The sequence below is a fragment of the Pezoporus wallicus genome, unplaced genomic scaffold, assembly GCF_028554395.1.
Source record: "Pezoporus wallicus isolate ANWC-B61680 ecotype Strahan unplaced genomic scaffold, APGP_CSIRO_Pwel_v1 scaffold_13239, whole genome shotgun sequence".
Taxonomy (NCBI): domain Eukaryota; kingdom Metazoa; phylum Chordata; class Aves; order Psittaciformes; family Psittacidae; genus Pezoporus; species Pezoporus wallicus.
In genome coordinates this window covers 3510454-3525106 of record NW_026642052.1, presented here as the reverse complement: position 1 = coordinate 3525106, position 14653 = coordinate 3510454, and the positions used below count along the sequence as shown (strand labels likewise).

The 14653-nt window shown below is 41.0% G+C and overlaps 1 protein-coding gene across 7 annotated transcripts in view; it reads right to left on the bottom strand.

Annotated features, from left to right (window-relative positions):
* The window catches only part of PPP2R2C (protein phosphatase 2 regulatory subunit Bgamma), a 203425-nt gene that overhangs the window by 58004 nt on the left and 130768 nt on the right, over nt 1-14653 (bottom strand). For 6 of the 7 annotated variants that reach the window (XM_057426565.1, XM_057426571.1, XM_057426566.1 and 3 more), the window contains one exon: nt 412-509. In XM_057426565.1, coding sequence (XP_057282548.1) covers nt 412-509 — 98 coding nt within the window. Of the gene's footprint in view, nt 1-411; nt 510-8376; nt 8435-14653 lie in introns of those variants that run through there. The other variant, XM_057426570.1, reaches the window with a different exon arrangement.

Below are 14653 nucleotides of genomic sequence, written 5' to 3'. Positions count from 1 at the left end.
TTGAAGCAACATTTAATAAAAGGCAGCATATTTGAAGAAACTTCAATTATTTAGAAAAGCTTTCTACAAGAGGTACTGAAAATGTGAAACATAAAGATATCACTGCAAAGGCATTGTTTTAAATGGAATGGCTCCATCAAACAGGCAAAAGCTATTCAAATGATGTAGAAGTAAAACAAAATCAACCTTCTTTGTTCTTAGCTTAGCATTTTAGAGCTTTAATGCAGTGTTTGGATCAACAAACTTCCAAGTAAAAGATCCTTACCCACATTCACTTCCTCTCCAAAGTGGTGACATTCTGTCTTACTGAATCTTGAGATCATAAACAGGTCTGTTAGCTAGATCCAATCAAAGTATTAAAAATAAAGCCAGGTTTTAGCAAGTTAAGGACTACATTGGTAGCTCACATACCTCAGGCTCCCTTTGGAATATAACAACCCGACCCCCCTTGTCACCAGTAGCCAGCAGTTCTCCAGTGTGGTTGAACTCAACTGTAGAAATAATATCAGCTGGAAGGAAAAAGAAAATAAAAAAAGGCAAATTTTAGATAGCAACACAAAGCCATTAGAAATATCAAGCACTCCACAAAAATGCAACAAATGAGGGACTTGAAGGGATACATTCAATAAATTCAACAGAAAGTCACTAATGCAAACAGGCTGCATGCCATGAGAATCTGAGGTTGCTACACAGTGAAACAAGTGCAAACATAACGATGCAAATTTGTGTTTCCAGCACATCTGCAGTTTGGGAGTGGAGAAGATCTCTGGAGAGGTTATGTTTCAGTAAGAGCGATTTCAGCCTGCTACAGAGCTTTTCTTCAGTACTGGCAATAGCAACAGCATTGGCCTCCTGCTATTTCCTCTAGCAAAGACCAACATAACGTCTCAGTCCTGTTGCATGTATTATTTATACTTCACCCTTTACAAAGGTTTTAATGTAACCTCCTAGCACGTTTTCTCAAGTATGAGTTTGAGCTAGGAGTGCAAAAGTAAAGGAGATGCAGTCCATCCTACCACAGAGTAATAAAAGCAAAACCAGAACTGCTCACTGTGCAATGCTGGCAAGAGCCCATACAAATCATGGTTTGGTAAATCATTTCAGCCCCATGAAAATGTGTCATCAGAAGATAAAAAGATGCCAGTGTCTTCTTTTATTAATTTCCAATATCTCCCTTTCCCCAAGCAATTGCATCAGCTTAAACAAGAAACCTCATCAAAACCTCAGGCCAGTTTTGAGTACAAATTACTACACATCAGGATGAGAAGGAAGAGACTGCAGAAGCAAAAGAACTGGTTCTTCTGTTTGTATGACAGTAAATGTTAGAATCATAATCTACAGTTAATCCTACAGTATTAGCAAAATTTGAATTAAAATGCCTAGTGCAACAGTAAATTAAGAAGCCATCATATATACAATCACGGACAAATTCAGGGTATTACTCGGAGATTGCATGTACGAATCCTCTATGATGATCAGCATCCACTCATCAGGAACGTGGGCCAGATTTTTAGAAGCATCAGTAGCTAGCAGCTCCCCTTTAGGCATGAAATGTTGTGGTTTTCAAACACGTTCATCATCCATCAGTTTATACTGAGAACAATGAGCCAACAGTGGGATAAGCTCTTTTGAAAAGCTAGCCCTAAATGAGTTCACTAAATTTCAAAGGAATTGAAATAACAAGTGGATGTACCATTTACTTGCTACATTTTATGAATTGAAAACATCTGTTCCCATTATTCTTTTAATAAACTTGCATTTGAGTGTGAGAAAGATTCTGTTGCCAGTAGCTCTCATCAGCAACACAGCCATCCAAAACCAGATTCTTACTGGAACATTATAGACAATTTGTCATCTAAAAAAGGAAAACTTTACCCTATTCATGGTAAAGTAAAATACCTTTCATTTCTTTAAGAGATCTTCACCATCACATTGCTCTGTCTAAAAGAAAACCAACAAAACCAAATCTGCCTCCTTTTCCCCCTCCATGCCTTACTTATATAAAGGAGGAAGGGGAATCATAAAGTATGCATATCATTTTCTTTCTTGATGAATAAAATGTATGGATGCATAGACTTTGAGAAAAATAGAACAAGATGACTCACAATATTTTGGGTCTGAACCCAAAGCTCTCAAAGTTAATAGCATCTGATTTTTATGTGGGCTTCCACAGACTGTATTTTATAGGTAATAAAATAAAAACCCTAAAGCCCTACTCTTATTAGAGTAGAAGATTAGAGAGACTCTGCTTATGGTTGACAATGCTCTGGGACTTGGGATGGGTTGAGTTTGATCTAAAAAGCGGCATTATTTTTTTAATCTAAAAATCTAATCAACTTTTCTGGCACGTTCATCTGTAGTGCTTCCAGTGGAAGAACATTTCGTGGCTATTTTGTTCTTACCCTGTAAAATTCATACTGACAGTAGTTGTGGGCTCCTGCTTATAAAAGAATACCTGCATGGTTTTACTAATTTCCAGCTCTATCTTACCCCAGCCATAGAGGCAGAACTGAAGCCTTATACTGACAGTCATTTTAGAATGGAGTCTCCTATCTGAAGTGTGCAATGGAGGAAAAGGGTAAATACAGAGGGGAGGAATGTAGGATCTGTTAAAATACATGTGTATCTGTGTGTGTATGCATGGCACGTGTAATGCTTATGCGACTTCCTCAACAGGTCACAAAAGAATCATATAAAATAACCATGCAAAAGGAATGAATGCCACTTGAATTTGTGTGCGTGAATACACTTGCTTTTGACCTGGAATACTTCCACCATGGCATGAAATACTCTTTTGTATTTCATTGTATTGTCACAATGGTCACAAAATACTATATTGCACTTTACAGAGGGTATCAGCCAACACCCAGTAAAGTCCACAGAAGCATCTGCACAGACTTCAGTAGTAACTGAACTATGGTTATAATAAAACAGCTCTGCGTTTTGTTCTTATATTGCATTTGTCATTAAAATATTGTCTGCAGTTAAGTGATCATTCCTTAAAGAAAAGCAGCTAAATCATTAAGTATTTGTGGGCAGTGTAAGCAATGATGTTCTGAGGCAAAGTTCTCTCCCCCTCAAGGTGTTTCTTCCAGCTGTACCCCTCTTTTCTATTAGAAAAAGTAATTCTGAACTGAAAGCTACCTATTATTCTTAAATTAACTTGTTCTGAAAAAGAGCAGATCCAATATTACAACCTCGGAGGCTATGCAGCTTGCTGGTAAAAAAATTATCCTTGAATTGAAAATCACTTTTATTGATCCTGTAAATAACAGCTGAAAACAACAGCAAAAATATATATAATCTTATCCAGCCTATCTGTTCAGCAGGCAAACATTAGTCATGCTGCTTTCATAAGAAAGATTAGCCAGGCTGCCTCTTCCTGAGACAGAGGAAGTAGGAAAAGAATCCATCAACAAAGCTCTCCATACCCTTCTGCAGAACATTCCCCTATATATTTATTAATGCTACAGCAGCATCAGCCACTATGGTACCATCTTGCAGATTCTTCCATTGGAGAATGGCCCCCTGACTGCACAGAGCAATTAACTACCAGATTTCACCCTGCCCGGGATATATAAATGCTCCATAATGGAAGCGCTGATGAATTTGCATGTACAGTAAGCCCTTGGCAAGGGATGGAAGAGATGAAAGGCTCCTGTCAGCCTTCTGCACTACACGTTCCATATCTCTGATGGCAGTGCCCAGCTTTGCACTAACAAACAGGATTATCAGAGACAGAGATAATTTACCTATTAAGAACAATTATGGGTAACCTCAATGCAACGAGCAAACATTTCCAATCAGATTACAAATCCCAACTTTTGTCCAATATTAATCTTCCTATTCCATTCTTAAATTCCCCATTTTTTTCTATGTGGAAATATATATAAACTTGGATTTGAAAGTCGCCATGCTCAGCATTTTCACTCAGTTAAAGAGCACGACTTGGACACTCAAAGTACAGACAACTGACTGAGAAAAGCAAACAAAAAACCTTCAAAATATTAAAATACTCCAGGGGGGTACACACCTGGTCATGTTTCACATCCTGCCACAGTAAATTGCTCCGGCAGGTACAACACATTACAAACTTCATACCCCAGACTAATGCTACATATTCACAGAAAGACATCACACAAAGATATCTGTAGCTGATTGTACTGCTTTTCCCTCAACTTCATGATTATTTTCCCAGTATGGATACAAACCCTCCAGCAGTCCTTCCTCTGTCATCTCAGCACGGGGTGGGATGAAACAAAGGTTGGTACCCATAGCTCAGATTAATTCTGGCCTTTATTTCACACAATCACATACTTGCAGTGTTCTAGCCTCTTACAGGATTATCTTAAGGGGGTTTAATACCTTATTCCTATACAACACAAAGGGGTCCAAATACTTTTATGATAATTAAAGCCTTATCTATATAATAAAACTTTGCAACATTTGGGGCACTCTAGCATAATTTCATGGCATTTTCCACCTACTTTACACTCAGTGAAGCAAAGTCTGAACATAGTCATCTTTATACAGTCTTTTGTCAGAAACTTCAAGCAACTCTAAGAAAAACTCAACTATAATTTTCTAATTTACTAATGATTTCTAACTTTCTGGAGCTTTCCATCTGAAGGTCCTGGTATAATGTTATTTTGCATCAGAAGATCAGGAAATCAAAGAAAATTTCAAAACTGTTTCACCCAGCACAGAAATGGAGCTTTTTGGACAGCAGGAGCAAGGTTTGAGGGCAAACATCACACAAGGGTACAGTTATGATGGTTTAAGCCTAGCCAGCAACTAAGTACCATGCAGTCGCTCACTCATCAGGAAAACAGGGCAAAGAAGATCAGAGAATATAATATTCTGTTGAATTGTAATATAATCCTGATAAAGAATTAAGGGATTTGGAATGGGCCAAAACACTGGAATTAACATCAGTACTTTTATTAAAAAAGAAAAAGCTGTGAAATCCTACCAGCCAGAACAGGACAGAACTTCTCCTTTCTATCACATCCACCACAAACAGCATGGCAACACTATCAGCCTGAACTGACTGAATCAGCATCTAGGTCAGGTATTTGTTGCTGTTGTGTTCCCACTGGCCAGCAGGCAATCTTGTAGTCTATGTTACCAAATTCTGACCTGGCCTAACCTTGGTTTGTGAAATCCAATATGATCACAGCAAAATCTGGCATGGCTGCAAGCAATGTTCAGTCATACTGATACAAAAATCCCTAAGGAGCATAATCTGGAAGAAACAACAAAGAAGGCTGCAACAAAGAGAGCCATAAAACAAAAGGACAAATGGTAGATGAAAGAGGAGTATTACGGTATCTGGAGTGAAGGGAAGGCCATCACAATGAGCTGTGTTGTCAGAATTTAGTTTAGACTTGGGCAAAAAATAAAAGAAGGGGGTGAGGGGGAACAAACAAATGGATGGAAAGAAATTTTTAAGCTGAAGTTTCAAAGGTTTCCTCGAGCAGCTAGAAACAAGGTATGCAAACCTCAAAGGTATGAAGGTCAGAAAAATCCTTCTTTTCTACACAGATGGCAGAGACTCTTTAACAACAGAAAAAAACCCCTACTTGACGCAACAGACTCTGTAACTGGTTCACAACAGTCCTATTCACCATGCTGGATCCAGGGATTGCAGGACACTAGAAACCACCCTTCAAAATTCAAGCAACCACAACACAAAATCTCACACACCACCCTGTCCACCTTGGCTGGGTCAGAAACTTAACACTGAAAGCCAATGCATCAGAAAGCCAACTCCACTCTACTGGCAGACAAGACATTTTGCTGACTTATACACAAACTACCTGATCACCTCTCCAAGTCACCAAAATAACCCATCACAGCTGGGTAGCTATATAGGAAGGACAGATGAGAGAAAATGAGAATGCAAGTAGACATGAGAGGGAGAGAGAAAGAGAGGGCATGTGAACATGTTAAGAAGAGCAAGAGCATCAGAAAGGGTGCAAAAGAGTGTACATGAGGAGTATATGCGCACACGAGAGCTTAATAAAGCATGGAAAAGCACAAGGAAAAGCCACAGCAGAAGATGAGGAAGTAGTCTGAAATGAAGGATCTACCTGCCCTTGTGCCCCTGGCAGATCTTTGACTATGCTTTTTTCCTCATTTATTGTTACTTTAAAACCTGATGGAGTTTGTGCTGCAAAATGCTGTGTTTGCTCCTCATTAGATGTATGGCAGGGCAAAACACAACAGGAATCTGATTTTGGCCAAAGTAAACTTTGGATATAGATGCTAATAGTGTAAGTGCTTCAGCAATCAGTGAAACAAGGTGATCGATCAATAACAGCATGAAATCCAGAGATGTGCGTCCACTGCACTTCATGTAGCTGTTTTCCTAATTGACCCTGTGCCTGGTGTCACTGCTAGCAAGGACAAATATACTGGAAGCAAAATCCAAACAGCCCCATTTAATACCGTCAGGGAAGAACAAGGAGGCTAAATACAACATTTCTTATTGAGTATAACAATCGCTTCCCGATGTGAAATCCAAAACCACAGGGTCAAATGCTGAAAAGCTCTTGAAAGGCTACTTGAAACAAGAACACTTCAGCTGGGGATGGTAGTAAATAATAGTAAAGAAAAATAAAATAATAAAATCCTGGCAAGCACTGGGCAAATCTTTCCCTTTTTCCATCTTAAATCTCCAAATTTCAGGGTTTAGAAATGCCACATGTACATACCTCAGTGGCCTGCATCAGCATCAGGAGGCCAACACCATGTTTCACAGGTCCATGCATCCCTATGTCCTCAGGGACAAGGAAAGCACCTTCCCATTCAGAATATTTGAATGTAGGTTCAAGTGCTCACTCAGAGAGAATTTACTTGAAAGAGAATCTAAAAACCAAAGCCAAAATTTGCACCCCTTCTATGAGCACCTATGACCACTATCACTCACTGTTTCTGTCTTCACGCTTTAGTAGAGCTGGGGTTTTTCCTCCAACATTTTTTGCATGCATTTATTTTAAGAGCTTAGGAAATTTTTCCAACAGCTTTTTAATCACATGCTAATTTCTAGCTCTATTTCTCAAATTAGAAAATCAGGAAATGACACCCAACTATTGGAGCACAGTCAGTGTGAAAATAATTTTCTGCCTACAGGACAAATATGTAAAATAGATTATCTGGGTTCTGTGCTAAAAACAACACTTCATACTGAATACCAGTCACTGAGATTCAGCTTGCCATAAAGTGATTCCTCTCTCTCCCCCTCTTTTCCAACCCCCATCCCACTTCTTCCTAATTTAAAAGCTCAAAGGTTCTGGCCCCCATCTCCCTCCTGCACAGTACAAGGCCACCAGGAAAAGAGGCCAAAGAGTCTTGACCTCCTACCCACTCAGTTAAATGGAACGTTTCCCACCGCTTCATTAGTAAAGAAGGTCAAGGAACATTTGTGAGATGTGGTGGAGCTGAAAATTAGGACACATTTCTCAAAATTTTGGCTACAATTTACATGCACTTCAGGTTTTTTCATGTTCAAGGTGACCTGCTTCTATCAGTCAGAAGTTACAAAGCTTCAGTCCTTAGTTTTGCAGAATGCCTAATTAACATTATTCTCCTGGCTGATGTCATCAAGTGCACTGCTTTCTGCCTTCATCATCTGAAATACTCAGTGGACTGATAGAAAGCTTGCTAAAATCCTTTTTAATACCTATTTAGGGGCTCCCAAATAGTCAAACTGCATCACCTGCAAACTGCATCTCTCAGTGCTGTGAGACTGGCGGTCCTCCCGTGTACTAACAGGCACCACAGGGGCTGACTCAAGCCCCACTTCCAGCAAGTACCTCAGTTACCCAGGATGTCCAAAGCTGCTAAGCCGAGGAATCACTAACCCCTCCATCCTGTTCAACCTGGATAAATTGGAAAACTCATGAGAAAGCCTTTCACCTTCAGTAAGTCTAAGACGTTGGTAACACTGCTCATAGTTATTCTTACAAGCAACACTTAAAACTAAGAAAACACTGCAGATCAATCTTTGTTCTAGCATAAAGAGATGAACAGAAAGCTTATAAACTTCACAGCCCCTAAAAGCTCCTTCACAGCTTATACTGTGTAACACATGCTAGTAATTGATTCTTCTGAGATTCCTGAGGAAAAAAATGCAGCTGGATCTTTCTTCCTTCCTTCCTTTCTTTCTGAGTCTGCTGTCAGATTACAGTCATCTAAAATGATGTTTCAGCAATGGGCTTGAAACATTCCACTTCCTAAACATTAGTGCAATTAGGAAATGTGCCAGTCCACTCCTGTTACCAACCAACACTGAGGGGCAAAAAGGAAAACATCGCCATGGGCATCAAATTATGTATTTACAATTTCCAGAGCTGGGTTTAAACTGGTACTCACAGAAGGAAGCCTGCCTGAGCTGGGAGCTTCTGCTCAGCTCCATGTTCCCTCCCACCGAGGAGCAGCACAGCCTGGCTGCCAGCAAAAGACAGATTAGGAATGGTGCTGCCAAGTGTTAAAAATGCTAGGCAACCGGGTTTTATTGAGAGCACGGCGAGACCTTGAACCTCACCCTCCTTTTGGAGCACATAAATGCCAAAAATGGAAAGTGCACAGCTTATTAAAATATACTCATTTCACTTTCACTGTCAGAAGTGATTATGCTTGTGCATAATAACTGCAATGATCTACAATAAGCACACATCAAGTTTTGCTAAGAGCCTGTTATAAAATAAGAACAAAAGAAATCTCACCCATATTAACATTTTTCAACGAAAATTATTAATTTAAAATGTATCAAAGAGTAATGAAAAATCATCCAAAATTTAAAATACAATCCTGAATAACCAGATTGAGAATTATTTCCCATGTATTACATACAAACTTCAATAGAATTTCACTGCCAGCTGGTACTGAACTACTTTCCCCCCCTTAACCGAGCAATTAAATTCCAGAAGCAAAGCTCTCAGTAATTCCGTCACAGCAGTTCTCATGTTCAAAGCACTTTCCAGGCAGCATTAAACCCCCCAGCAACCCAAGGAAGTCGGTAAGGAAATGTTAGCATTCCCATTTTACACAAAGGAAGAAAAAAATGAAACAGATCCTCTAGAGTTTTTATCCAAGATCAGAGAAGCAGTTTTGATTATACACATACTGAGGGACAGATAACCCACGCTGGAGCTCAGCAAAACATTTCTATTTAATAAAGCTCTTAATCACTTGTCTAGAGACTTAAATGTCCCTGTATTCAGTTCAAATGAGTATGCGTGTTGCTAAATGAATATACTGATGGAGCTCTAACAAACAAAGCCTCACAGTGGCGTTCACCAAGGAAGGAAAAGCCCCAGTGAGCAAGCTTTTGGGTGAAGCTGGGGGATGTAATCTTAAACAAACATCATGAAGGGCTGGAGCTAGGAGGTGGACTACAGCCAGAGCCTTTATATGCAGAGTGAGGACAAGAAAGCAGAGACAACAGCCACATCTGTGCTAGTAAATGATGGAGACCTCCAGGACATTTTGGGGCTTTGCAGTGCAATGATTCATGCTGTTAAACTACTGTGAGTGGACCTTTGACAGGCTTTTGGCTGTGATAAAGTGCTCTCCCTCAAACACCTCTCTGGCATGGCTCAGAGTTTTATCACAAGCCAGGGACACTCCCCAAAAGGTAACACGCACACAGCCATGATGCTTTGGAAGCAGTGGAATGCCACCCTCATAGGCAACACAGACCCCTCCATGCCAGCTGGTTGCAGCGCTCCCACACGTTCCGTTTACTCAGGCAGATATACTTAGAGACTGCGATTCATAGGAATCGGTGGTGCATGCAGACCAGTAACACACTGTGCTATGCCAAATTATAGTAGAGTTTTCTGCTATAACTGGCAGAGGTTGGTGTTTTCCAGAGTACAAAGGGCTCTGGAGTCTGTAGAACCAGCAGAAGGAAAACCAGATTTACTTTTCTCAGTCTTAATGCACAAATGGGCAGTGCTTAATGCACAAGATGGCAGTGCTTAAATCTACTCATCAGGCATTTTGACTACAGGATACATGAATAAACTATATCCAAATACTGTGAGCAACATAGAGCTCTAACTTGCACATCACTGGACATCGCCTCTGAGACTCCCAGCAGTGGACCAGCAAGCTAAGGTCACACACAGGGCTTGTTTGCTGTCATGGGAGCTCAGTGCCAAGCTGCGTAGACACTCATCTAACATTAGCATCTGTTTGCTTGGCAGGCTCCAAAGCAACTCAGCTGACAACTCTGAATTTGCCTCTAGGTCTGTCACAGGATCATATAAATGTGGGACTTCTGGGAGTGCCTAATACTTCTTTGATGAAGATCACGCACATCATAATATATTAGATCTATTCTAAGCATCCTTTGAAAGGAGTGATTGTGACCTCTCAGCATTATCCAGGTAGTATTGCTGGCTTAACTGTGTAAACTAAAGCTAAGCTCAAAGATCATGCACTCAGTTCTTGCTTGTATCAGGGTCTCTTCAGCAAGTTTATGTAATGATCCAAAACAAATCAGACTTTTTTTTACTGTTAACGTGGGTTGCTGCTACTGACATAACACCAAGGTTGCTCCTAAACTGATCTACAAATGAACAGCATAACTGTTCTATATCAGCTTCAATATCAACCCTACTGCTTTAAGGTTTCCTATGTCTGGAAATAACATAATACAAAAATTTAGTGGTGACTTACACAACTAATATTGGTCTAAAAGCTCAAAAGAGTCCTTTCACAAAAGGCCAAATTCTTCATATGTATTCAACTAAATATATGTGAGGAAAGATGGGATTACTCATGTGCTTAAAATGAAGAGCATGCTAAATCACCCTACCATGTCAGGAACTCCCGGCCTTGAAAGATTTGAATTCTACATAGCTGGAGTGTGCAAAACCCAATGGTAAATTTGTCCTCAAATTTAAATGCATCATATATCTACAATTATTAATTTTAAGAGAGAAATATTACTTCAAGAACAGAAGACGCTGAAAATCAATGCACCTTTTCCCAGTCTGTGTCTGATAAAGAAAGCTCAAACACTGCTAATAGCCTCAGGAAATAAACATGCCTGTTTTGTGACATTCCCAAAGGACACCAATTACATAACAGGACTAGATCAGCATATATTAGAAATGCCATGGACAATGTCTAAACCAGCAACTGCTTGATGGTCAGGCAGATTCAGATGTATTTCCTACTCAGGAATGCAGCAGCATGCAGGTAACCCAGCAGTTACGTAAAACAGCCCTCAAAGTTCTTTCCAGTCTAATAACACAATATTGTAAGTGGGAGCTCAGACCGTTCCCACTGCTTTCACAACAGGGGATCATGGACTTCAAAGATTCATGTCTATCGTGTTTTAACGCTTAGCATGATCATCCCTTCTTCATCAAAAGGTTAAATGCAAAATACAGCTTCTGCCAGCGTACCACTAAAGCTGAAAAGTTAAAACCAAAATAGTCTGGAAAAGCAAACATCAGCAGATCAGATTTCTGTCTCCTACACAGATAGACCTAGAGGAATTTTCTAAGAAGTCTCCCCAGATCAGGGGGGGCTTCAAAGCATATGGTGATGGTTCTAAAATCTGCAGGCACCCTCCCCAGGGCCATGCCTCCTGGAGCCATGTAGTTTGAGAGCTCCTAATTTGCAGCCCACACAGATAACATTTAGACATCTAAGCCCTTGACAGAACTTCAAAGCTTTCAAACCCCCAATATCCTTGAAGCTGTGCCTTGTGCTCATGGCCAGTTGTTAAAATTCAGTCTGCAGTAATCACTGCGGTGCTCTCAAAGCTGAGCACCCTTTGCTGCAATACAGCAGTTCTGAGGCATGAGGCCAACTGAAGCCTCAAGTCTATTTTAATCCCACTATAATTAAAAAATATGGATATTTAGTTGTGATGCTCCTAAATTTTTCTCTGCATGAGGGTATATTTATGCACTGCAGAAGAGCACTGCAGAGGAATATCTAAGCTAGTGAATTGGCATCGCAGGCAATATAATGTTAGTGGGATGCTGTGCCCAAGACATTGCTGCTGTCAGGACACACAGCCACGCACAGAGCTAACTACAAAACATACCTTTTCACCATCCTCCATTAAGCAATGTTGACATATCTATTAAATACAGAATGAGGAGAAAAGGTGTTGACAGGTTTCTCCAGGGCAAAACAGTAGAGAAACAGTGGTTAGTTGTTCAAAGGACCATGATAAAGGAGTTGTTTTACGTAAGCTGGTACCACAGAGTACGTGCTGGAAAATTTGCCAAAGGCTGGTTGAGTAGAGAGTCATCACCTTCCCCAGGCCTGCACTGGTTTGCACTTGCCATCAGATCTCACACTGCAGGGAAGGGGATCAATGCAGACCCTGGCCCCATTCCTTAACCCTGGAAGAAGCTGGCTCTCTACAACAGTATCTTTATTTCACACTGCTGTCCCTAAGTGATGTGGTATTTATTAGCAAAATAATAAATAAACTTTTTACTTCAGAAAGCAACACATCACTGTACTTTGCTAGGAATACCAACTCAGACCAAATACATGCTGTGTTGTGTTTAGTAGCCTCCTATACATTAGCAGCTAATTTATTTGAGAAAGAATCTTGCTTCTAAACATGCTTTGAACTAAATGAAGGGTCCATTGTGAAGCAATATCATAATAATCATAGAACAGTTAGGGTTGGAAAGGACCTTATGATCATCCACTTCCAAGCCCCCTACCGTGGGCAGAGACACCTCACACTAAACCATGTCACCCAAGGCCTCGTCCAACCTGGCCTTGAACACTGCCAGTGATGGAGCATTCACAACCTCTCTGGGCAACCCATTCCAGTGCCTCACCACCCTCACAGTAAAGAATTTCTTCCTTATATCCAATCTAAACTTCCCCTGTTTAAGTTTTAACCCGTTACCCCTTGTCCTATCACTACAGTCCCTAATGAAGAGTCCCTCCCCAGCATCCCTATAGGCCCCCTTCAGATCCTGGAAGGCTGCTATGAAGTCTCCACGCAGCCTTCTCTTCTCCAGGCTGAACAGCCCCAACTTCCTCAGCCTGTCTTCATACAGGAGGTGCTCCAGTCCCCTGATCATCCTCGTGGCCCTCCTCTGGACTTGTTCCAACAGTTCCATGTCCTTTTTATGTTGAGCACACCAGAACTATACACAATACTCCAGGTGACGTCTCACGAGAGCAGAGCAGAGGGGCAGGATCACCTCCTTCAAGTATAAGTATACTGTAACTACTAAGTACACTTTCCACTGAGAAAAGTAAAGAGGAGTTCTGTAACTGGCCTTACAGAGAGATCTAGACAGAGCATTCGGCTATGATTAATGGGATGAAATTTAATAAGTCAGAATGCCAAATTGTGCACCTAGGATGGAGCAATGCCAGGCACACATATCAGCTGGGAGAGGAGTGGCTGGAGAGCAGCCCTGCAGAAAGGGATCTAGGGATGCTGGTTGACAGTAGGCTCAACAGGAGTCAGCGGTGTGCTCTGACAGCCAAGAGGACAAACCACATCCTGGGGTGCATCAGACACAGTGTAACCAGACAGTCAAAAGCGGTAGTTTTCCTGCTGCATCCAGCATTTGTGTGGCCTCACCTTGAGCACTGTGTGCAGTTCTGGGTGCCACAATTTAAGGAGGATGTTCAGGTACTTGAATGCATCCAGAGGATGGCAGCAAGAGTGGTGAAAGGGCTGGAAGTGATGTCCTATAAGGAGCAGCTAAGGACTCTTGAGTCTGTCTTGTTTGGAGAAAAGGAGGCTGAGTGGCAACATCCTTGCTCTCTACAGCTTCCTGAGGAGGGAAGTGGAGAGGGAGGTGCTGACCTCTTCTCCCTGGTATCCAGTGACAGGACTCATGGGAATGGTTCAAAGCTGTGCCAGAGAAGATTCAGACAGGACTTCAGGAAGCACTTCTTTAGCAAGAGGGTGGTCAAACACTGGAACAGGCTTCCTAGAGAGGTGGTCAATACCCCAAGCCTGTCAGTGTTGAAGAGGCACTTGGACAATGCCCTTAATATCATGCTGTAACTTTTGGTCAGCCCTAAAGTGGTCAGGCAGTTGGACTAGATGATTGCTGTAAATCCATTCCAACTGAAATGGTCCTTTCTACTTTAATTGTTTACACTACAGGCCTTCTCCAGATCATAGCTGTTGCATATTGTTTTCTTGCCAAACACTAAGAGTTAGATATGAAGGAAGGCAGATATATCATTATCATTTTGCTTCACAGTAAAGAATAAAGACGACTAGAAACAAAATTGCTTCCTTGCGATGCTGGCATTCAGAGGATCAAATCAACCTGCTAAATCTTAGTCTGCTGCCTTAGAATACAAACAAATTATTGCTCACATAGGTGTTCTTCAACCTGCTCAATTTCCAAGCAGAATGTGGACTTTCACATAACTGGAGCATCCTTCAATTGGAATCAACAGAAAATTGTGTAAGCAATGAATCATGAGAAATGTTGCATATGCTACCTGATTACTCAGACAAGGTGTTCACCACACGTAAGGGAGAAATACAAATTTCACCTTAAAAAACAAAATTATCATCATGGGTCCTGCCTCAGACTCTGGGGGGAGCAAGCTCTTATTTCAGTCTTCCATGCTTAGAAAACAGGCCTGAAGAAAGCAGCCAGGGCCTGCAAATTCTTCAACC